At 35.4% G+C, this 23689-nt stretch overlaps 2 protein-coding genes across 8 annotated transcripts in view; one reads left to right on the top strand and one right to left on the bottom strand.

The window, feature by feature from the left end:
- Positions 1–12200, top strand: part of VRK2 (VRK serine/threonine kinase 2) — a 99627-nt gene extending 87427 nt beyond the window's left edge. For 2 of the 5 annotated variants that reach the window (XM_068986465.1, XM_068986475.1), the window contains exons 13-14: positions 5169–5330; positions 11432–12197. In XM_068986465.1, the coding sequence (XP_068842566.1) occupies positions 5169–5330; positions 11432–11776 (507 nt within the window). In that variant the 3' untranslated portion in view covers positions 11777–12197. Of the gene's footprint in view, positions 1–5168; positions 5331–5471; positions 5602–10081; positions 10120–11431 lie in introns of those variants that run through there. The other 3 variants (XM_068986497.1, XM_068986482.1, XM_068986488.1) reach the window with 3 other exon arrangements.
- The window catches only part of FANCL (FA complementation group L), an 89058-nt gene continuing 76731 nt past the window's right edge, over positions 11363–23689 (bottom strand). For all 3 annotated transcript variants that reach the window (XM_068986510.1, XM_068986518.1, XM_068986526.1), the window contains 7 exons: positions 18145–18295; positions 15216–15299; positions 14722–14767; positions 14562–14643; positions 13615–13731; positions 12232–12303; positions 11363–11880 (listed from right to left, as the gene is read on the bottom strand). In XM_068986510.1, coding sequence (XP_068842611.1) covers positions 11845–11880; positions 12232–12303; positions 13615–13731; positions 14562–14643; positions 14722–14767; positions 15216–15299; positions 18145–18295 — 588 coding nt within the window. In that variant the 3' untranslated portion in view covers positions 11363–11844. The remainder of the gene's footprint in view (positions 11881–12231; positions 12304–13614; positions 13732–14561; positions 14644–14721; positions 14768–15215; positions 15300–18144; positions 18296–23689) is intronic.

Below are 23689 nucleotides of genomic sequence, written 5' to 3'. Positions count from 1 at the left end.
CCCTCTTCCAATAACACAAGAGAAGATTCTACATATGGGCATCACCAAATGGTCAATACCGAAATCAGATTGATTATATTCTTTGCAGCCAAAGATGGAGAAGCTCTATACAGTCAGTAAAAACAAGACCGGGAGCTGACTGTGGTTCAGATCATGAACTCCTTATTGCCAAATTTAGACTTAAATTGAAAAAGGTCGGGAAAACCACTAGACCATTCAGGTATGACCTAAATCAAATCCCTTATGATTATACAGTGGAAGTGAGAAATAGATTTCAGGGACTAGAGCTGATAGACAGAGTGCCTGATGAACTATGGATGGAGGTTCATGACACTGTACAGGAGACAGTGATTAAGACCATCCCAAAGAAAAAGAAATGCAAAAAAAGCAAAATGGTTGTCTGAGGAGGCCTTACAAATAGCTGTGAAAAGAGAGAAGCAAAAAGCAAAGGAGAGAAGGAAAGATATAAGCATCTGAATGCAGAGTTCCAAAGAATACATAAGAGATAAGAAAGCCTTCCTCAGCAATGAATGCAAAGAAATAGAGGAAAACAACAGAATGGGAAAGACTAGAGATCTCTTCAAGAAAATTAGAGATACCACGGGAACATTTCATACAAAGATGGGCTGGATAAAGGACAGAAATGGTATGGACCTAACAGAAGCAGAAGATATGAAGAAGAGGTGGCAAGAAGACACAGTACAAAAAAGATCTTCATGACCAAGATAATCATGATGGTGTGATCACTCACCTACAGCGAGACATCCTGAAATGTGAAGTCAAGTGGGCCTTAGAAAGCATCACTATGAACAAAACTAGGGGAGGTGATGGAATTCCAGTGGAGCTATTTCAAATCCTGAAAGATGATGCTGTGAAAGTGCTGCACTCAATATGCCAGCAAATTTGGAAAACTCAGCAGTGGCCACAGGACTGGAAAAGGTCAGTTTTCATCCCAGTCCCAAACAAAGGCAATGCCAAAGAATGCTCAAACTACCGCACGATTGCACTCATCTCACATGCTAGTAAAGTAATACTCAAAATTCTCCAAGCCAGGATTCAGCAATATGTGAACCGTAAACTTCCAGATGTTTAAGCTGGTTTTAGAAAAGGCAGAGGAACCAGAGATCAAATTGCCAACATCTGCTGGATCATGGAAAAAGCAAAAGAGTTCCAGAAAAACATCTATTTCTGCTTTATTGACTACTCCAGAGCCTTTGACTGTGTGGATCACAATAAACTATGGAAAGTTCTGAAAGAGATGGGAATACCAGACCACCTGACCTGCCTCTTGAGAAACCTATATGCAGGTCAGGAAGCAACAGTTAGAACTGGGCATGGAACAACAGACTGGTTCCAAATAGGAAAAGGAGTACGTCAAGGCTGTATATTGTCATCCTGCTTATTTAACTTATACGCAGAGTACATCATGAGAAATGCTGGGCTGGAAGAAGCACAAGCTGGAATCAAGATTGCTGGGAGAAATATCAATAACCTCATATATGCAGATGACACCACCTTTATGGCAGAAAGTGAAGAAGAACTAAAAAGCCTCTTGATGAAAGTGAAAGAGGAGAGTGAAAAAGTTGGCTTAAAGCTCAACATTCAGAAAACGAAGATCATGGCATCTGGTCCCATCACTTAATGGCAAATAGATGTGGAAACAGTGTTGGACTATTTTTTGGGGCTCCCAAATCACTGCAGATGGTGATTGCAGCCATGAAATTAAAAGACGCTTACTCCTTGGAAGAAAAGTTATGACTATCCTAGATAGCATATTGAAAAGCAGAGACATTACTTTGCCATCAAAGGTCCATCTAGTCATTTCAGTTCAGTTCAGTTGCTCAGTCGTGTCCGACTCTTTGCGACCCCATGAATCGCAGCACGCCAGGCCTCCCTGTCCATCACCATCTCCTGGAGTTCACTCAGACTCACATCCATTGAGTCCGTGATGCCATCTAGCCATCTTATCCTCGGTCGTCCCCTTCTCCTCCTGTCTCCAATCCCTCCCAGCATCAGAGGCTTTTCCAATGAGTCAACTCTTCGCATGAGGTGGCCAAAGTACTGGAGTTTCAGCTTTAGCATCATTCCTTCCAAAGAAATCCCAGGGTTGATCTCCTTCAGAATGGACTGGTTGGATCTCCTTGCTGTCCAAGGGACTCTCAAGAGTCTTCTCCAGCACCACAGTTCAAAAGCATCAATTCTTTGGTGCTTAGCCTTTTTCACAGTCCAACTCTCACACCCATACATGACTACTGGAAAAACCATAGACTTGACTAGACAGACCTTAGTCGGCAAAGTAATGTCTGCTTTTGAATATGTTATCTAGGTTGGTCATAACTTTTCTTCCAAGGAGTAAGTAACTTTTCTTCCATCTAGTCAAGGCTACGGTTTTTCCACTGGTCATGTATGGATGTGAGAGTAGGACTGTGAAGAAAGCTGAGCGCCGAAGAATCGATGCTTTTGAACTGTGGTGTTGGAGAAGACTCTTGAGAGTCCCTTGGACTTAAAGGAGATCCAGCCAGTCCATTCTAAGGGAGATCAGTCGTGGGTATTCATTGGAAGGACTGATGCTAAAGCTGAATCTCCAGTACTTTGGCCACCTCATGTGAAGAGTTGACTCATTGGAAAAGACTCTGATGCTGGGAGGGATTGGGGGCAGGAGGAGAAGGGGACGACAGAGAATGAGATGGCTGGATGCCATCACCGAATCGATGGGCATGAATTTGGATAGACTCCGGGAGTTGGTGATAGACAGGGAGGCCTGGCGTGCTGCAATTCATGGGGTCGGAAAGAGTCAAACGACTGAGCAACTGATCTGAACTGAAACTTTTCTTAAGGTGTTGGAGATACTGATATTTTGTCCTGGAAAGCAGGTCTTTGGCAGTATTTGCCTCAATCAAGGTGACAGTAGGCTAGCTGAAATTACTCTCTGGTAGTTGTGAAGAGACTAGAATTGAATGAGAAGAATCTATCATCAGGGCCACCTCTTTATCTATGCCATCCATTGGGTTGTCATGTCCATAATTTACTGAAGGAAATCATATTCAGTAAGAATGCTTATGGAGGCAGGGAATAGCTATAGGTCATAGTTTAAAATATTCAAGCTTTCCTACATTTCAGGCAAGAAAAAGTTTGTTCCTTATTTCACCCTAAATCTGAGGTTTTGCATAGCAAATGCAGGGGTGAATAAATTATTATGGGTAGTAGTAATCTTTGTATTGACCTTAAAAATTTATAGATTTCTTTCTTGAGCTTTTTGTCCCAAAATAATTGTTAAACTTTCTTCATATTTATTTTCTGTGTGAGAAAAAGTAGCATATAAATTCTTAATTATAAGCATATTTTTGCTTATTGAATTTTAGAAGTATAAAAGTATTCCTTATTTTGTAAAACAATGTGAAGTGTCAATGGAAAATTAAATAAAACTTAGCTTATTTGAATAGCCACTTTCTGGAAAGTGACACACATTTGGATAGTGTCCTTCTATTTGATTATGTGAGATATCCAAAGTGTTTTCTATAATTAGTTTTATATGTTTGAGAAAAAGTTTTACTCTGTTCACAAGTAAGGATTAAACTTCATGATCCCACTTTGCTCTTACAATTTTAAGTTTCCCTAGAAATAGAAATTTTCCATAAACTGGATATTGTTTTATCAGCTAGAAGTGCTCACGGCAACACAGCTTGACCATCCAGCCAACTGACAGCAGATCCAGGAAGGCACTGTCTCTTCCAGGAGGCCTCACAGAGGACTGAATATTTTAGAACAAATTTTGTTTGTGCATCAGAGGCTTCTGGGTCCAAAACTGTCATATCTAAAGTGCCTAGCATACAAGAGGCACCAAAATCATCAATTAATATCTCAATTAATCCTTTATGTCACAGAACGCATTTCTTGATGATTGGCAAGTCACCAGTTTATTAGGATAGAACTGTGTAGAGCAGCCTTGGGAAACCCTTTGTTTCACACTCGTGGTATGATGGGCATTTATTACCAAGACAACTTCAATGGAAAACTGGCTCATGAGGTGGTTACACATGAATTTTCCTAGGAGTTGGAGAGAGTTGAGTGATAGAAATAAAGAACCCCTGAGTGATCACACAGCAATTCCAATTTTCAGGTTACTGAGAAGCAGTGGCTTTGCTACCCTTTGAGAACCTGGGATCCGAGAGGAGGGCTGAATAAAGAATGGTGTTGTGACAGCTTAAACCTAGCCACAAAACACCAGCATATTTTAAAGGGAAAGAGTGAACACATTTGGCAATAGAAGCTAAAAATTGAGAGACTACAAATTAAGGCTCTGCTTGCCCAGCCAATGTAATTCATTCTCTAGTTTGGCACTGGCTACTCCATTATTTCCCCTTGTACTGTTCCTATCTTCTGCCCCCTATTTAACCCATGAAAAAAAGGTGATGGCACTTTCAGCTGCTGTAAACATGAAGCTGCTGAACAAATACTTCACATAAGGATCATCACTGTGGCTTTCAATCTTCCAACAGTATTGTGGGAGCTGCCCTTCTATTTCCGTGTCTCCTTCAAGGTTATTGAGAGTCAGTCATCCCCCCAGATAACAGCATGGTGTGAAAAAGAAACCTTAGAGACAGCAAGCTTGTTATAGAATTTAACCTCTGATACTGGTACACAGAATTAGATGACATGGACTGTTATTCATCTGTTCAAAGGTTAAATTACCTGTATAAAAAAGTAAGCAATATCATAAGCTCCTTTTATATGTTCACATTAATTAGGCTCACTTCAGTGATAGGAAACTAAGATTCTAATTAATAAGAATTTAAACTGAAAAGATGTGCTGGATCCACTCCCAGCAAAGGTTAATAATGAATTCATGTGCAGTTTTAAAATGTGACAGTTTTTTGTAAAAAAATGCCGTTTTCAATAAGCAAGTTATCTGTAGAGATAATTTCTAAAGAGTGCACAACAGTGACACTAATTTTAATTGGTCTTGTCCTATTGATGAGAATAGGCCTGGATCTTGCCAACTACTCTATTTTTCTGTAACTTCCATTTGTTGGTTTACTCTTTATTTCTTCCTCTTTTCAAAGATTGGCAAGTATAGGCTTTTCAAGAATCTGGACATGAATGCAGTTTTCTTTTACAAATGTCAAAAGTTTTCACTGTGTATGTCATTACTTCCTGTGTGTCAACAGGTTGATTCACGAAAGGCTGCAGCAAAACAAGTCTATCAGGTGCAGGATACGTTAACAGAAAAAAAAGGCCACAGTGAGAGAAGTGCTGAGTCCCATACACCAAGGAGAAAAGTGCAAGAGGAGGAGAAGCTGATTGGATTGTTTAACAGTGAAACAGTGCGGGTAAGAGGTGTTTTCTTGTTGTCTTCCTTAAGGTTACATTAGAATATGCCCTTTGGGAATAAAGACTTTTATTTTTTCCTGAGGACCAAGGTTGCACAGTTGCGCTAAAAAATAAAGAACATAAAATATCCTATCTGGCAGATAAAACCAAAGCAGCCAACACCAGTTATCACAGAAACAGAATGACAGTGAGCACGTTTGCCTGCAGATCTGATTCTTTCTTCAGCCTGAGAATGTAATGAAATGCACTTGAATTTGTTATGCTGTCTGTGACCCCAAGGGACTCACCGTATTCTACACTTCTACGTAGACTCCTCCAATGTCCAGCTCATCAACAGGTGTGAGAGTGTCCCTGTCACCGTGCTTGTATTTACTATTCTTTATTATTTTTGGCTGCACTGGGTGATCCTTGCTGAGTGCAAGCTTTTTCTAGTGCAGTGAGTAGGGACTGCTCTCTAGTCCTGCTGAGCTGTGGGCTTCTCATTGTGGTGGCTTCTCTCATTGTGGTTCACAGGCTCTAGGGCACACAGGCTCAGTTTCCTCACGGCATGTGGAATCTTACTGGACCAGAGATTGAACCCCTGCATTGGCAGGCAGATTCTTAACCACTGGACCGCCAGAGAAGTCCAGTTGTATTTTTAAATGACATATTTTTTATATCATCCAATCATTTCTTTGGCTAGTGACTCACCTCTAGCAGATGACTCATTCAAACAACAGCAAATCCTTCCTAATTTAACCTTTTTTGACAAGAGGCATACAAGGTATTTATATCTGCAATCAAAACATTTTTTCCCAGAACACCCAACATTTTGTTATTTAAATAACATCATTTTCCCCAAATGACTTGAGGTAGTTTATAATATGAAACAAAATAATTCAATGGCCCCTCCTAATATTTCTCCCCCACCCAAAGAAAGAAAAACAAATTGGTTAATCAGCCAACTGGGATGTTAATTGCTAAAGTGAGCACTGAATTTGCCTCTGAACTTCTTGGCAGCCAAGGCAAAAATTAGAAGCATACTAGGTAGGCATTGCTCATGTAACCAGCAAGCATACAAGTTTATCGAGAGAGAGAGAGAGAGATGCTTTTTTAGTACTAATAGGAGTCTTTTGCATTTATTGTTATTAAAACAATGGTAGCATCATTTGTTTTCTGTTTTCTTTTTAAATTGATAATCTACTTAAAATGAACAGAAGTTCCCATTTATAAAATTTTATAGTTTTATAGGTCCCATTTATAAAATTAAAGACAAATATTACTCAGTGACAAAATTTAGAGATTCTTGAATGCTCTTTTTCAACCCTTAATGGGCACTGGTATCACTTGAGTATGTAGTAGAGAGGGATATAAAAATACTGATGCCCACATTCCAAGAAAATAAATGGATTTGTTTTAATTGGGGTGGTAATGCGATAGGTGTGTATAGATTTTATCACTCCTGAAAGTTCTTTGTTCCTTTTCTCAGTCAGTCCCCTTCCCTCAGGGACAACTTATATTCTGATTTTCGTCACTAAATTTAGTTTTGTTTAAATCTGGGTCTCCTGCATTGCAGGCAGATTCTTTGCCACCTGAGCAACCAGGGAAGCCCCTCGCATACATGTAGTCGTATGGTATGCCCTCTTTCCTAGCTTCTTTCACTCAGCATGGTTTCTTGAAATTTCTCCATATTATTGCACCCACCAGTAATTTGTTCTTTTTCGTGTTGAGTAATACTCCATTGTATAGTTACATCATAATTTGTATATACATTCTCCTGTTAGTGGGCACCTGGGCTTCCCCTGACCCTTCTTCTTGTTGTTCAATTGCTAAGTAGTGTCAGACTATGACTCCATGGACTGCAGCACCCGAGGCTCCTCTGTCCTTCACCATCTCCCAGAGTTTGATCAAATTCATGTAATTGAATTGGTGATGCTATCTAACCATCTCATCCTCTGTGGCCCCCTTCTCCTCCTGCCCTCTTCCTGATCTTTCCCAGTATCAGGGACTTTTCCAATGAGTCAGTTCTTCGCATCAGGTGGCCAAAGTACTGGAGTTTCAGCTTCAGCATCAGTCCTTCCAATGAACATTCAGGATTGATTTCTTTTAGGACTGACTGCTTTGATCTCCTTGCTGCCTAAGGGATTCTCAAGAGTCTTCTCCAGCACCATAGTTCAAAAGCATCAATTCTTTGGCACTCAGCCTTCTTTATGGTCCAACTCTCACATCCATACATGACTACTGAGAAAACCATAACTTAACTATGTTAGCAAAGTGATGTCTCTGCTTTTTAATATGCTGTCTGAGTTTATCACAGTTTTCCTTGCAAGGAGCAAGCGTCTTAATTTCATGGCCACAGTCACTGTCTGCAGTTATGACACAAGTCCTTCTATGGATATGTTCTGTTTGTCCTGAGAAGTGGAATTGCTGGGTAACAGGAGAGATGTATGTTCAACATTATAAAAAGCTAACAGATACTTGCCATTTTATACTCCCACCAATAATGTATGCAAATTCCAGCCATTCCACATCCTCCCTCCGCACTATTTAGTGTTTGTAAGTCTTTCTAGCCATTATAGCATTGTGTGTATTAGTATCTCATAGTGATTCCAGTTATCATTTACCTGATAACTAATCATCGTGAGCACCTTTTCCTGTGCTGACTAGCCACTCATATGTCTTCTTGTGTGAAGTGTTTTTATCTTTTATTTGGATGATTGTTTTTAAGATGTAGGGATTCTCTACATATTCCACATCCCCTGTTCAATATCTATATTGCAGAAATGTTCTCCTTGTGTGCATCCTGCCTATTTATTTAGGCTTTTATGAACAGAAACTGTTTTTATTTGAAATTCAGTCTATCAATTTGCCTGCTTGAAGATCACAAAGTTATTTTGATATCTTTTAGAAGGTCTATAGTTTTAGCTTTCATATTTGGGTCTATGAGCCATCTCAAATCAATTGGGTATAGTGTGAGTGACATAGAGGTTGACGTTCATTTTTTCAATGTTGTAAGCCAGTTATCCCCACACCATTTCTTTAATATTTATTTGGCTGCACTGGGTCTTAGCTGTGGCATGTGGGATCATTTCCTGACCAGGGAGCAAACCCAGGCCTCCTGCTTTGGAAGCACAGGATCTTAGCCAGTGGGCCCACCAGGGAAGTCCCAGAGTAAATACTTAAAAAGATTTTTCTAATTTAATTTCTTTGGAGCCCTTTTCAGAAGTCAGCTGACTATATAAACATGGTTCTATTTCTAGACTCTCTTTTCGATCAGTTTATTTGTTTATCCTTAGTTCTGAAATGAGGTAGTCCTTTAGCCCCTTTCTTTTCTTCAAAGATGCCATGGCCATTTTAGATCATGGTCCCCTCCATTAAAAATTTAAGAACCATTTTGTCAATTTCCACTAAACAGCAGAGTCGGATTTTAATTGGGACTACACTGAATCTAAAGATCAGTCTAAAGGGAACTGAAATCCCAGCAACATTGAATTCTCCAATGCAAGAACTTGACACTTCTCTCCGTTTGTTTCTTTAAACAATATTGTTTTAGTGTAGATAGCCCACACTGCTTCCGTTAAAATGATGTCTCAGTATTTTGGTTTTTAATCCTATTCTAAATGTCATTTTTCAAAAACTTCATATTCCAGTTATTTGTTGCTGGTATACAGAAATGAAATTGTAATGCCCTTGTGTCTTGAGATCTTCCTGCGATTCACTTCATTAGTTCTAGTAGTTCTTTTGTATCCTTAGGATTTTTTACATAATCAGCCATGTTTTCTGAAAGTTTTCTTCCTAATGTACATGTCTTTCATTTCTTTCATGTCTTATCACACCTGCTGGGACCTCTAATACTATATTGACTGTTCAGTGTAGTGATGAGTGGGCATCCATTTTATATTCCTCATTTTAGGGGGAAAGCATTCATTCTTTCACTGTTAAGTATGATGTTAGCTGTAGATTTTTCCTAAATGCCCTTTATTATCAGGCTCAGGAAATTTCATTGTATTTATAGTTGGCTGAAGAATAAATTTTAGTCAGGAATGGGTATTGTTTTTTGGGATGTGTTCAGATCATATAATTTCTCATCTTTACTAGTATAATAAACTCCACTTAGTTACGATGTGTTGTCATACTGAATTCAATTTGCTGTTTTTCCATTATAGATTTTTATATTTCCGTTGATGAGAGATAGTGGTAATTTTTTGTTTCAGTATCCTTGTGTGATTTTGTTTTCCAGTCACTGTGCAAGTTACATTAGAGGGAAGTATCTATTTTCAGAAAATGTTTCAATAAGATTTGTCTTTCATGAATGAGAGTTTAGCAAGAAAACTATCTAAGTCTATAGTTTTGTTGTAAAATTTTGAATTATGAATTTACTCTCTGTCACATGATTATTAGATTTTCCTTTTCTTCTTATGTCAGTTTTGGTAACTGATCTGTCAAGGAATTTGTCCATTTCATTTAACTTGTCAAATCTGTCAGCACTGTGTAGTTCATAATATTCTTTTCTACTTTTAACATCTTCAGTATCCTGGTAATGATAACTGAATCCATGTTGCTTTATAATGACGTGGTCCCCCCAGTCCCAAACCCTGGAAAGCATTGGTCTGTTTTGCATCACTGTAATGTTGTCATTTTGAGTATGTCAGTATAAACCAAATTATACACTATGTAACTTCAGATTGGCTTTATTTCTTTCCCCATAATGTCTGTGAGATCCATCCAAATTTTGCATCTATTGATAGCTCATTCTTTTTTTTATTGCTAGGTGGTATTCTGAGGTATGGATGTAGTGTTGAAGAACAAGTGAGTTTCTTCCAGTTTTTTTGCCTTTTGCCATTTATGTCTAGTAGTTCTCACTTAATTACTAAAAGCAATGTTTTCTAGTAAGGAGGATGTGAGATGCTGCCTATTTGCTATCCCTTGCTTAATGCAAAGCAGTGGTGGTCAGTAGGGCTGTGTACCAATAAAACTTTACTCATAAACAGGCAGTGAGCGAGCCACTTATCCAGTCCTACCATAGACTGTCTTTCCCAATCAGAGCTCTCAGGAAGACAGCTGAGGGTTAAATCCTTCTATGAGTGCTTTCCCATTTGACATCATCTGTTGTTGCTTAAGGAGAGACAAGGTATATAGGTCACACAGGAGAGGACTGTCTTGACATTTCAATAGTCGACTTCTATTTTTACCTAGATGAGGACTAACTAGATCATTCGTTTCTACATGTAAGTTAAGTTGTATGTAAATACAGTTTAAGTTAGCTTACCTGTGGCTCTTATCCTTTAGAAATATTATTTGATGGTATATTTCTTTTTGAAAGAAATGCTTTATTGGCCTACTGGAATAACTATTAACTCATTTTGCCTTTTTAGTGAATTAAACTGATAAAACTTTAGGAAACTTTCATTCGTGTGACTTTCTTAGTTCTCAGGCAGCAGTTTATAGTTATCTCAGTAATTTCTTAATGGAAAAGCTGAAGAGCCTTCAAGACATCTCTTTGGGCATGGTAAAACTAACTTGTATAGACTGATTCCTTTTTGCATAGGAGGTTAGAGTGAGCATCTTTTCTCAGGCCAATTTCTGAACAAACAGATTTTTACCAGCTGTCTTCTTGAGGGAAGAAGCTGTCTTCTTGTTATGGGAAGATATTGGTGCTTGGGCAGGAAGCTACAGTGGACAGGCCACTGGCTGATACCACGCTATGTGGGTGCACAGTCCACAGGAACCATCGTGCCCCAGTGCTTCTAGCATCTTTAATTATTACTGACCAAAAAAGCCTTCTAATGATGACTGTTCTTATCCCCATCAGATTAAGCCTGGTTTTTTTCTTGCCAAAAAAATCATTATTTTCATATGCTATCCTATCTTTAGATTATAAATTATTTAAGAAATAGCCTACTTCTTTGTTTAAAAGATCCAATCAAATTAACCAGATTGATTGTTTGATGCTTTATAAATACTTAAAATCCAGAACCTAAAAATAACTTCTCAGGAAAAATAATAAAGCACATAAAAACTTGATCTTATGTAACATATTTTATTTAGCATTCTTAAAGAATACACTAAAATACTTGGATAACTCAAACCTAACACATAATAAATATGTATTTTCTCATAGGAAAGCACAAGAAGAAGACAAAAATATTGTGAGTCTCAAGAATTTCAAAATGATATAAAAAGTTCTCCACATGAATCCAGCTGTATGCAATTCCCAAATTCATTTTATGAACCCCATCAAGATTTTACCAATCCAGATATGTTCAACAAGTCAAGCTCTCCATCTTGGTACACAAACACTTCTACAAATGGTATAGAGGTCACAGAATTAGACAGTTCTACAGGATTCTGGTTTACAGTGTCCCAGTTTACATTTAGTGAAGAGATAAAAGTAGATATATATTATTATGCCTTCACCATTATTTTTCTTTTGATATTAGTATGTCTTGCTTTATATTTTCTCTGAAGTTATCAAATAAAATCCTTTTGATAATTTAAGTTTCTAGCTCTTCACAGGAATGCTGCATTCTTATTTCAGGCTTTTCTCCCAGACATTTTCAAGGTAATTGGCTTATAGAAAGAGAGGAATGCTTTATATTAGAAATGGTGTAATGAATAGGTAAGAATAAATAAGATAAAATACTTAAGATTCAGATCATTTAGGAAAACTAGAAAAGGGGCTAACCTATTTTTGATCAAAACAGATTTATAAATTAAAATATTAATAGAGGCAAATTTATCTTAGAAGTTTTTTTAAAATGACAAATGTTTCTAAAAGTTTTATATATACTGATATACTATCAAATTGTATACTATATGTACTATATATATAAATCTTCTCTACTATATAAATAAATCTTCTAAAACACATTACTGGAAGCTAGGTACAGTTTTATGAAATGTGACAAATAAATTGCTTACCTTACTACAATACGGACATTCACCAAACATGATGTTAAAACTCTGTCTACTAGTCAGTAGTCCTCTCAACCACTGAAAATTGTGAACAGAGAAGAAGAGAGGAGGAATGTCAACATGATTACAGGTACTCCAAATATCATTTCATTCTTTTTGAGTGCATTATATTTTTATGTCAGAAGATTTGCCTTCTTAATTTTCTTTTGCAAGAGTAAAGAGAAACATTTTCTGAGCCAATACCAAACTACTAAAATGCTGAAAAACAAGGGGAAACCAGGATGGATTTTAAGGTCTGTACCACTGATTCATAATCAAATTACAGGCCCCTTTAAGGATCTGATAAAATGCATGCACCTTCTCTACCCTAGCACAGCTGTACCCCAAAATAGTGTGTTCAAATCCATGGAGTTCACAGACCTAACCTAAATCCATGAATCACAAATTAAGAACTCCTGCTATAAAAGATACCATAGGCTCTTAAAATTTAGGTATTAATTCTGATCTTAATCACCAGTAGTGGGGTTAATTCTCAACCCATTAATTACAAGCAGGAGGCAACCCATTTTTAAAAATTAAATGAATTTTCATTATTACAAAAGAAAGCATATGTTCCCTCAAGAGTATCTCTATAATTAGACCTCATATTTTATGATTTTATATATGGTGAATTGACATCCCTACCTAAATTCTCCGCTGTTAAACTGCAGATAGCACCAGCCACTAAACTAACCACAAAAATCATGAGGTGATTTTAAGGAAGTCTTTGAACAGTGAAAGCACTATACAATGACAGGTTGTTTTTGTAGACAGAGGCACACATAGTTAATTATATGTCCGCTGTGCCCTAAGATAAATGCTAGAGAGCAAGTGATTGCAGACAGGAATGAAAGCAGACTTAACATATAATAAATAGTAAGGAAAGTGTCACTGACTAGGTGTTGTGAGATACTCGGATCACAAAATGCACTCTTAATATCAAAAGTAGGATTATTACATTTATTCTATAGCCTGAAAAGTAACAGGTACTCTGTAGTACTAGCTCCATTTCACTTTATTGCCACCATTAGTCCTACTTGGTTGAGTCTACTTTGTGGTTACATGAGATATTTACACAAAGATTCCAATGTTCCATCAGAATCTTTAATTTGTTATACATCAGTGAAAAATCCATGAATATAGTCTAGATACATGCCCCCCCTTCTTGGATACTTTAGAACATTCCTGAGTTCATCAGTAATCATGAAAAAATGAAAAAGGGCATTTGGAATGAATGGTAAAGGAGCTAATGGCAAAAAAGGTGATCACTATTGGCTAAACAGATTTTATTTTAGATTTCACATGTGTATTTCCTATGCTGTTAAGTCTTGCTGATATTTTTATTTTTACCTCATATAAGCATATATAATGGAAAGATTGGCCACACTGTGAATTATCACACACTTGATCAGGAATGGCACCATCAAGTTGATAGGCATAACAAATCCCACAATCCATAGAAAAATCCTTCAAAAGAAAAGAAATATTTGGGGATGGGTGGGAGGAAAAAAGAATACACAAGGTGAAGTAAAGAATGAATATGGTGTTAGATAATGTTAAATTTTTATAACATTTTTATAAAGGTAATTATATTGCTATGTTATAGAAAATACAGTCACATCACTGTTTAACACCTTAGAAAAGCTATTTGCAAGAGAAGGCTTCCTTTTTCATCCAGTAAATAATATACACAGATACACTAAAAAACAGGTTCTGCTTCTGGCTCACTTGATGTTTGGGCTTAAGTAATTTTTCTAGTTTGTACATCAATATAATGCCATGATAGAATGCAAAAACAGGAATTGACATCAGTTTGTGATTATACTAAACTTCAAAAGTCTGTAAAACATCCCACCAATTTAGTAGTCCACGTTCATCATAAATCAGTTCTATTATTTTTGCAGTGTAGTAGTATCTATTCAGTTTTAAAAAACTATACTGCTATCTTTCACAAAGACTTCTTTCAAACTAATTAGAACTTTATTTCAGTAAGCCATAAGTAGACAGTATAGAAAATCCAAACATCTCATTAGCTATGCTGGAACTTTCCCCCTATTTTTAATAATAAAGATGTCATTAATCACTTCACTGCTTGAAGACCATGAAAAAAGTACACTTAGAACACCAATCAAAGGTTAATAAGTTCTTTGATGCAACTGTTGCTTGCAGTTCAGAAGTCTGTTGTAATATTCTTCCAGTTCCTTCCCTCTCAGCCTCATTTTTCTCTGGTGCCTAAAAGAACATTTAGTTTCATTATGCAATACCATTTGGAATATCAAAGCACTGATAAAACTTACAGATTTTTCCAGGATAGCACGAGCTGGAAAGTCAATTTCTAAAACATCTTTCAAATTTTGTAATAGACTGTTTTCTGGATCCCTGAAAGTATGAAAAAAAAATTGTTATTAAATTTATTTAATCATAGAAAAAAGTAAATTGTATTGCAAAGATACCTACCACAAATGTATGTTTCTGCTCAGCCTAATTCCCAGAGGTTTTACCACTTCAGATATTTTTTTAAAAAGAAAAAAAAAAATGTCAATTTAGGTCTTGCTGCTTTCATTTTTAAAGTCACATTTGGCACAGAATTTGTCTCTTTATTGAGCTATATAACTGATAACACTGTATTATATATTTAGGTATACAGCATAATGATTTGGTATCTGTATTTTGCAAAATGATGATCACAAGTTTAACATCTACCATCATGCAGTTACCAAATTTGAAATATACATAGTATTTGTTAATTACAGGATTTCGTTTCCTAACTGTCTGATTAGAAAATCTAAATCACATATATATATAAAGAAACACAGAAGTAGAGTTCACGATGAGACATTTTCATTTAAGATATTTACCATTAGTATATTAATACATTAGAATATTTAATTACAGTAGTGGACAAGGATTTTATGATTCTGTTAAAAACATTTAAACCTGAGATCTCATACCATGGTCAGCTCCAAGAAAACAGCACTCAGGAAGCATAGTGGGATGCCTGGGGTCTACCTCTATATTTATTGAAATGTTATTCCCTAGAATAAAAGAATATTAAAGCTTTTAGAAGTAGAATGGTTCATAAAAAAAATATAAAGGAGTAATTTGGGTACTTAGTTCATTGTATATCCAAGGAAAGATTGTTGGTTTTTTACAAAAGTAAATACATTACTAATTCATAATTTAAAAGAAGTGAAGTAATTTTAAAACTTTGATCATGACTAAAGATTTGGGATCCTGTTTCAAAACACAGTGCCAATTCATAAGCTGTGTGTGTGCACCCAGTCGCTCAGTTCTGTCTGACTTTTTGCGACCCTCCCTGGAAGACCCTGCCAGGTTCCTCTGTCCATGGGATTTTCCAGGCAAGAACAGTGGGGTGGTTGCCATTTCCTCCTCCAGGGGATCTTTCCAACCCAGGGATTCAACCCACATCTCCTGCATTGGCAGGCGGATTCTTTACCACTGAGCCACCTGAATTCTGGTCAGAATTCCATTAAAGTTTGAATTACAATTTTCTATGGAGTGATAAAGATCTCTAATATAAAAAATTACAAGTTAGAAACTGAAAAATACTCTAAATGACTTCTATAACTTTCTTGAAAAGAAGAACATAAAAGACTAAAAATACAATAAATGGTAAAAATAAATGTTTAAGATTTGAATTTTATACAAACATTGTTTCTCCATGTGAAGATTTCCTGTGTAGGGTAACAAAGGGCTCAATTCATATTAAATGTTTGGAAACTGTTCATTTAATATCAAAAACAACTAACAGTTCATGAAATCTAAGAAGTAAGCAATTTCTACTTGATACTACATTCTTTGATAAATTTTGACTATACTATAGTACAAATTTCAGAAATTTTATTGCTTTTATCGAAGGTACATATAGTGTAATTGTTTTGGAGAAGGCAACCGCACCCCACTCTAGCACTCTTGCCTGGAAAATCCCATGAACAGAGGAGCCTGGTGGGCCGCAGTCCATGGGGTCGCTAAGAGTCGGACACGACTGAGCGACTTCACTTTCACTTTTTACTTTCACACGTTGGAGAAGGAGATGGCAACCCACTCCAATGTTCTTGCCTGGAGAATCCCAGGGACGGGGGAGCCTCGTGGACTGCCGTCTATGGGGTCGCACAGAGTCGGACACAACTGAAGTGACTTAGCAGCAGCAGCAGCATAGTGTAATTGTTTAAGGTTAATTTAGATTTCATTTTTATGGAAAAAATGTCTTGATAAATTCTATACACTATAGCATAATCCTTTGGCTAAGGGTGGCAACAATATAAATCAATTATTACAGATCTGGCAAAAAGAAATAATCAAGTAAAGTAAAAAATGAGTACAGTAATTCAATAAGAAAAACAAAATTACAAAGGTAACTTATAATCTCACTGTTTGATGCATGTTTTACCATGAACACAAATTTCACGTTAGCCTTTAGCAATATCTGCTAATGGCTGCAGAAACTTTCACCTAACAACAATGGTCATACTATCGAATCTTTTGATTAATTTGCTGAAAACTTGGTCCTAGAAAGGCAAACCAACGTCTGAAGAGAAAAAAAAAGGAGCTAAAACATAAATATATAAAGAAAGTGAATAAAACCAAGGTTGTTTATGCTGAATCATGAGAAATAAAGTAAATAGTGTATTTAACCATAACCTGGAGAAATAATTATATAATGAGGCCATTAATACTATACTTCTTTGGAGACAATATTTTCATTTTAATATATACTTGTTCACAAATATACTGTAACTTGGTTAACTATTCTAAATTAAATACTGCTAAGACTTTTTCAAACTCAGTAAGTAACAGTACTATTTGTAGAACTGCTGCACTTCTCTCACTTCTTATAGTAACGTGTCCCTTTCCCCAGCTAGATAATCTGTTATGCCTAGGTAGAAACTATGCAAACTGCTCAGTAATTTGGATATGATTCACATCAAAATATCCTTCATAAAACTATAGTTTATTTAGTGTGATCTCAAATATAGTTTTAAAACTTCTAAAAGCTTGAAAGGTTGAACTTTAAAACTGATTTCATGTATTGCTTGCTCATAATGATAATATATAAAACAGTAATTTCATAGTAAATAGAATATGGTAATATTGCCAGGATGATATTTATGGTTATTTCTTATCTTATTACTTAAAAAAGCCTGGTAGGCTACAGTCCATGGGGTCGTGAAGAGTCGGACATGCCTGAGCGACCTCACTTTCACTTTTCATTTTCTTGCATTGGAGAAGGAAATGGAAACCCACTCCAGTGTTCTTGCCTGGAGAATCCCAGGGACAGCAGAGCCTAGTGCGCTGTCATCTATGGGGTCGCACAGAGTCGGACACGACTCAAGTGACTTAGCAGCAGCAGCAGCAGTATAATACTTAATATATATTCAATTATTATTTTGTAAAGCTTTCTTTTTACTCTTCAATGGCATGCATGGCCCACTTCAGGTTCTTTTATCCTCATCTATATTCCTGTTAGAAAGTATTCCCAGACTTGTTCATACTAATCTTGCCTAGTTTCACAAATGAAGACTTCATTATTTCTAACAGCTTTTTCCCAAGTAATGGAAGTTTAAAAAAACATCTACTCCACAAATTCCATGCTAATTAAAAGCTAATTAAGCACTATCTGAGTGCTACATCCATGGATTAGATCATCACCTTTTATAATGAAACACCTCAGTAGTTGTCCTTTCTACTTAAAATATTTACATTTAAATATGTACTAATAAATCACAGTTCATCTCTCATACAAAAAAGTCTCATCTAAAATCCAAAGTCATCTTAGATTCCTTTTCCAAAGTAATACAAAATACACTCAAACATCTTTTAAAAAAGAAAAAATACTTCCTTAATCCTCTTTTACCCTACCTAATACAATTCTGCGTGCTGTAGCACTCCGTGTAGGTTTTTCTGGCTCAAGTACCCAAGTCTTCTCATCAATTTCATCCATAACATCCCAGAATGTCTTCAGTGATTCCAATGCTGCCAAAAACTGACTATAAATGCTTATTAAGGAGCTCTGTGAAAAGACAAGTGAAAGCTGAATAAGTTGTATGACTATCAATAGCAGATAATCTTCCACTTACAACTCAGTTTACAAGTTTTAAGCGCTGTTTCATTTCAGCTAAAACTAGGCTCTGGTAAACAATAGTTAACTCTCCCTGCTTTGTATCTCTTCACCACTATTAGTATTAACAGAATTCTTCTTTGACTGTCACTGAACTGTGCACTTACCAAGTAAACTTTTTTAAAACCATATTTATTTTTATTATGAATAATTTTGTTCTATATGTATGGAAAAGTAATTATTAACACAAAGTATATTTAAACTATTTATGTATATAATATATATTCAGCAGTCTACACAATTTTTAATATGAAAAATTTTACCCAGTTATCAAGCACTGTATTTACAGTGCTATTTGTAATCTGATTACATTACTTTTATACACTATTAATAAGTAACTTTGCAGACTTAATTAGACATAGATTATGAAAAGGCTTTCCTCATTTTTAAAGAATACAAACAGAAATTACAAGATTTCTTTTGATGTTAAATTTTAGCCAGTCTCTGAATTCAGTATTTCAGGCATTAATCCATCATGGGAATTAAATACATTTTCACTACATGACAAGAATTAAAGCTGTCAGACTTTAAAAATCAATTCATAATTACCTGATTCAAAGTCAAGAGTTTCTCATAAAATAATGTATGATTAAAAAGATATAACTGTTTACTAAATATTTTATATAAAAAGCAATCAAAACTAAAACCATTAAAAAAGAATTAGGGATTTTATTGTTTCAAATAAGAAAAAATGAAGTCACCAAAAATACTGCAAATGTACTCATCCAAAATAACTGATACAAGCCAATAATTTAAGAATATGATACACCCTGAGTAAGATGAAAGGAAATAACTCACTTCTTTAAAAATGTATTTTATACTTATATACTTAGGAAAAATCCATTTCCTCTCACTTCAGCAGGGTTTTACATGTAGATGGATTTCATAGCTCAGATTCACAAAGGTAGTTTCAACTCTTCTAACCTTCTATGCACAGAAAAAGAGTAGGAACTAGGACTTACTGCCCAAAAATAACCTTTTAGGAATTTGAGAGCAGGATGTCTCTTCTCTTCTAGTATACCATACTTATCTACAAGTTTAGATGCCAGAATCCAGAAATCAGAAAACCAGACTCCCAAGTGTTTTTTTTTTTTAAACTATGAGATGTCCTTTATTTCCTCTTTCCCTGAATACACCATCATTCTTTATATACCCAACTAAGAAACCAGTTTTGACCCTTGTAGATTTCCGGTCTTAGAACCTAATAAGTTCAAAAGCTAACATGAGACCTAAGTCCATATTTAACATTTCTTGGTAATTATCTTAGTATTATATACTATCAAAATAATCCATTATTCTTATTTCCATATCTAGATTTGCCATCCTTGACTTCATCTGCCTTTCTGCAGGGTACCCTATTTAAAATAAATCCCTGAATGTATCAGTCTCTCTCTTAAAACCATGTAAGTCAACATTCTAACTGGATTTTTTTCCCCTCTAGTTATATTTCCCTAAAACCCACCATTTACATTGCAGTTGATTTTTATATTCTACAAACCTGATACTATGATTTCCTGGTTTACAATACACAGTTTAAGTGCAGTTCTTCTCAAAGTGATGTTTTTGTCCTTGTGATACTATCATGGAATAAAGCAACACAAATTCTAAGAACTGTTCAAGAAACATTTGTTTAAACTGAACTAAACTATTTGACATTAAAATATAACCACTGATGACTTTCATCATTCTATTTATTAGGATTACCATTATTTATAGGTAGCTTGCAAATTATATTTTATGTTATCAGTGATTAAAACCACAGTTCTTTATCATGACTTACAGTTAATATTGTTCAATATGCATACAAAGATATGTTTATATATAATAAAATGAAATATTTTCTGTGGGTATATTTACTACTCCAAGCTTCAATAACCACATTCTCTATGATCATTCACAAACTTGTTTAGCGCAGATAGAGAATCCAAAACTACTTAGCCATTTCTATATTGATGATATCTATATGGCTGTCTAACTCGCACACCATACTGAGATGGTCATCATCTTCCCAAAGAAGAATTCCCTTCCTGTTTTATTTTTGTTTTTTCTTAGTGAAGGGACTACTACTTGTCCTACTGCCTAAGCCAGGAATCTAAGCATAGTTTTAAGCAGATAACCTTCTAACCGAATTTTCTTGCTTTAGACATAGCCCTCCTACTGTAATGGACTTTTGTACTCTGTAAATCTAATACTGTAATTTCTTTGCTTACAGTAAAAGTCATTAACCATTAGATGCAAATACAATAAACCATTTGCTAGACAGTATGTTGGGATTTTTAATAGTTTACTGAGGTATACTTGTCATACAAAGAACTGCACATATTCAATGTGTGCAAGTTGATGACTTTGGGCATATGCATATATCCATAATACCATCACCACAATCAAGGTAATAGATACAGCCAACACTTTCCAAAGTTTCCTTATGTCCTTTTGGGGTTTTCTTAACAAAGAACATGAGATCTACCCTCAACAAATTGTAAAATGCAACTACTTGCATTGTAAACTATCTTGTACACATGGTCCCTGACCTAGAGAAATTCACAACCTATCAAATCAGAAAGATCTGCACCTCATTAGACAAAGGATTATTAACGCCCTTAATATAAAAGGTTACTTACTGAAAATCAACTTTCAAAATTTATACATACATATTAAAGAAAAGGGGATAACGTTTCCCAGAGAAAAATTTCACATAATCATTTAAAAAATACTTCACCTCGTAAGTTTAGACATTATTTCTAAGTGCAAAGTTTCAGGTATGATGAAGTGCAAAGTTTCAGAGATGAGCAAAGCCTCAGATTTAAGAGGATGGTACAAAAAACAAGGTGTACTGGATTGGGGGGTGGGAGTGGGTTTGTTTTCCCAAAGTAGTTTTTCTTTCAATAACTAGGTAGCTCAATTCCATGGTATGGCTTCTTTCTTACACCCCTCCCGTTACTAGTCACTGCTTTGTTACAGAACGCCACTGAAGATGTGAGCATTCTTAAAGTCCTATGGGACCATGGTATATGCTCTTAATCCATTCTAGAATAATGGCTTTGTTATGATTCAACACCAATGATTTTGATTCAAAGCTTCATTTGTCGCTAAGTAGTATGGTTTTTAAAACGACCCTTTTAATGACAATTTTTATTTTCTTTGTACTTGTCCAGACTTCCCACAATAATATATATTATTTGTATAATCACAAAAGAGCACAGATAGAAACAGAAATAAAAGGTCTGTCTGCTATCCTTTCATTTCATGATGTGTATAATGAAAAATATACTAAATGTAATGAAACTAATATTTCAACCATGCATCAGGACTATGTTAGGATCTCCAATACAAAGATAAAAGAACCCAGTTCACAAAGATATCACCACTCTAATGGTAGGGTAACAAAGTATCTGATCAAGACATACTAAGCCTCTTGAAGCCTTAATATTACATCTATAAATGTGAGTGCACCATAGAATCAAAAGCATAGATAACTTCTAAGGTGACTTTCAGACCTAAAGTCAAGAATTCAAATATAACTTTGAAAATTCATAAAGTAGATGATCTGTCCACTCAAAAGTACAAATATTTTCTTTCAAGATGCCAGTTACTATAAATACTCCCATTTTTTTCCAAATTAGGTTTATAAACATTTTCTCATTTACATCATAAATAATTTATGATTCACTATAGAACAAACATTTCCTCTTTAATTAAAAGAACTGTTATACCAGGATGAAAATATTTGGATTACATTTTCTATCCTCACATATTTAAGGAGAGAAGTAAAAAATGCATTATACAATTGCTATTATTTTCTAAAATATAGGGACAAGATTTCAGTCTTGAGTTTTGAAATAATTTATAAAATCATAAATTTCTAGCAGAAATATAAAAGTAATAAATATCATGAACATCCAAAAATCACATGTGGAACATTGCAACTGATTAGTTTCATTAATTAAAGGAAAATGTCAATCATTTTTGCACGTACACATGATTAAAAGAAATAGAGGGAAAAAGCTGTAGGTGGAAGAGAAAAGAAATTAGCAAAATAAACAATTAATTAAAACAAACAGAAACGGCTTTGTGTCCCAAAAGCAATAAATTGTTACAGAGAAGAAAAGTACCCTGGTAACCAAGATTACGATGTAGAAGCTTCTCACATAAGCCGTGCTATGGTGGGGAGAGGATGTGATGCTAAACAACCTCTTGATCTTAAAGCATTTTTCAAATTAAAATAGAAGTCCTGAGAAAGTTAAAAAATATCAAACAAGATGAGAAGAGCACATTCTATATTCTCTACCTACTCCAAAGATTTGTAGCACACCATTTCAATGGCATACCAACCATATTATTTTATCCATGTATTTTTTATTCTATTTTTATGTGGGGTAGGGCAGTGACAGGCAAAAAAGGACACAGACTAACCACCAGACATTGGAAAACTACATCTGTAACATTCCATGCATTGGGAGCTCAAGAGCTAGATTTAACAGGGAAGAGAGTCTCTGAAATGGAGACCAATCTTCTTGTGTGAAAAGTAATGGTCAGAATATTAAAAAGAATTTATTAATCTCAAAGAAAAAAGACATCTTGATATGATTTGAAAAGAGCAGGCATAAAGATATTAAGAGATCAATTTCACACTGGGTTCACCTAAGGCATTTAACGAAATCCTCTGCACTGAAATCAGGATACCTGGACCATTGTGTATACAGGCATCTCAATGAGAAGAACTGTATGTGAGATCCCTGTGTTGATGCACTAAACATTTCTGAATAAACACAATTCTGAACAGTTTATTGGGTATGACAGATTTGGCATTTAAACCTTTAGATCATGAACCATTCTGGGCAAATGTCACCAAATTATGGCCTCACCAAAAAAATTAAAAGGCATATTTTATCTCCTGACTAGTTATTTATATTACTGAAACGGTCAATTTTGGAAATGCTTGCCAATTTTTATCGCAGGGAAGTGTGACTAATCAAGTGCCCCGACAATTAAGCAGAGGAAGGTAAAGTTGGTTATTCTTGTTTTATGTTTATTAAATAAATAAACCATCAGAAAACTAGATTACATCGGAAATACTAAAGGATTTCTCATGATATACAGCCAACAAATACGGAAGGAGATGAAAACGTTATATTCAGTGAAAGGAATTGGTGCTCTGGTTTCCACTGGCACCACTCACTAATGAGTGATTTATATGCTAAAGTCTAAACTCTTCAAAACATGCTAGTCCTGATTACTGAAAGGTTAATGATCTCTTTTTTATGTATGACAAAGAAACTGGCCAAC

Source organism: Capricornis sumatraensis, chromosome 1 (assembly GCF_032405125.1).
Source record: "Capricornis sumatraensis isolate serow.1 chromosome 1, serow.2, whole genome shotgun sequence".
Classification (NCBI taxonomy): domain Eukaryota; kingdom Metazoa; phylum Chordata; class Mammalia; order Artiodactyla; family Bovidae; genus Capricornis; species Capricornis sumatraensis.
This window is presented reverse-complemented; position numbering and strand designations above follow the sequence as displayed.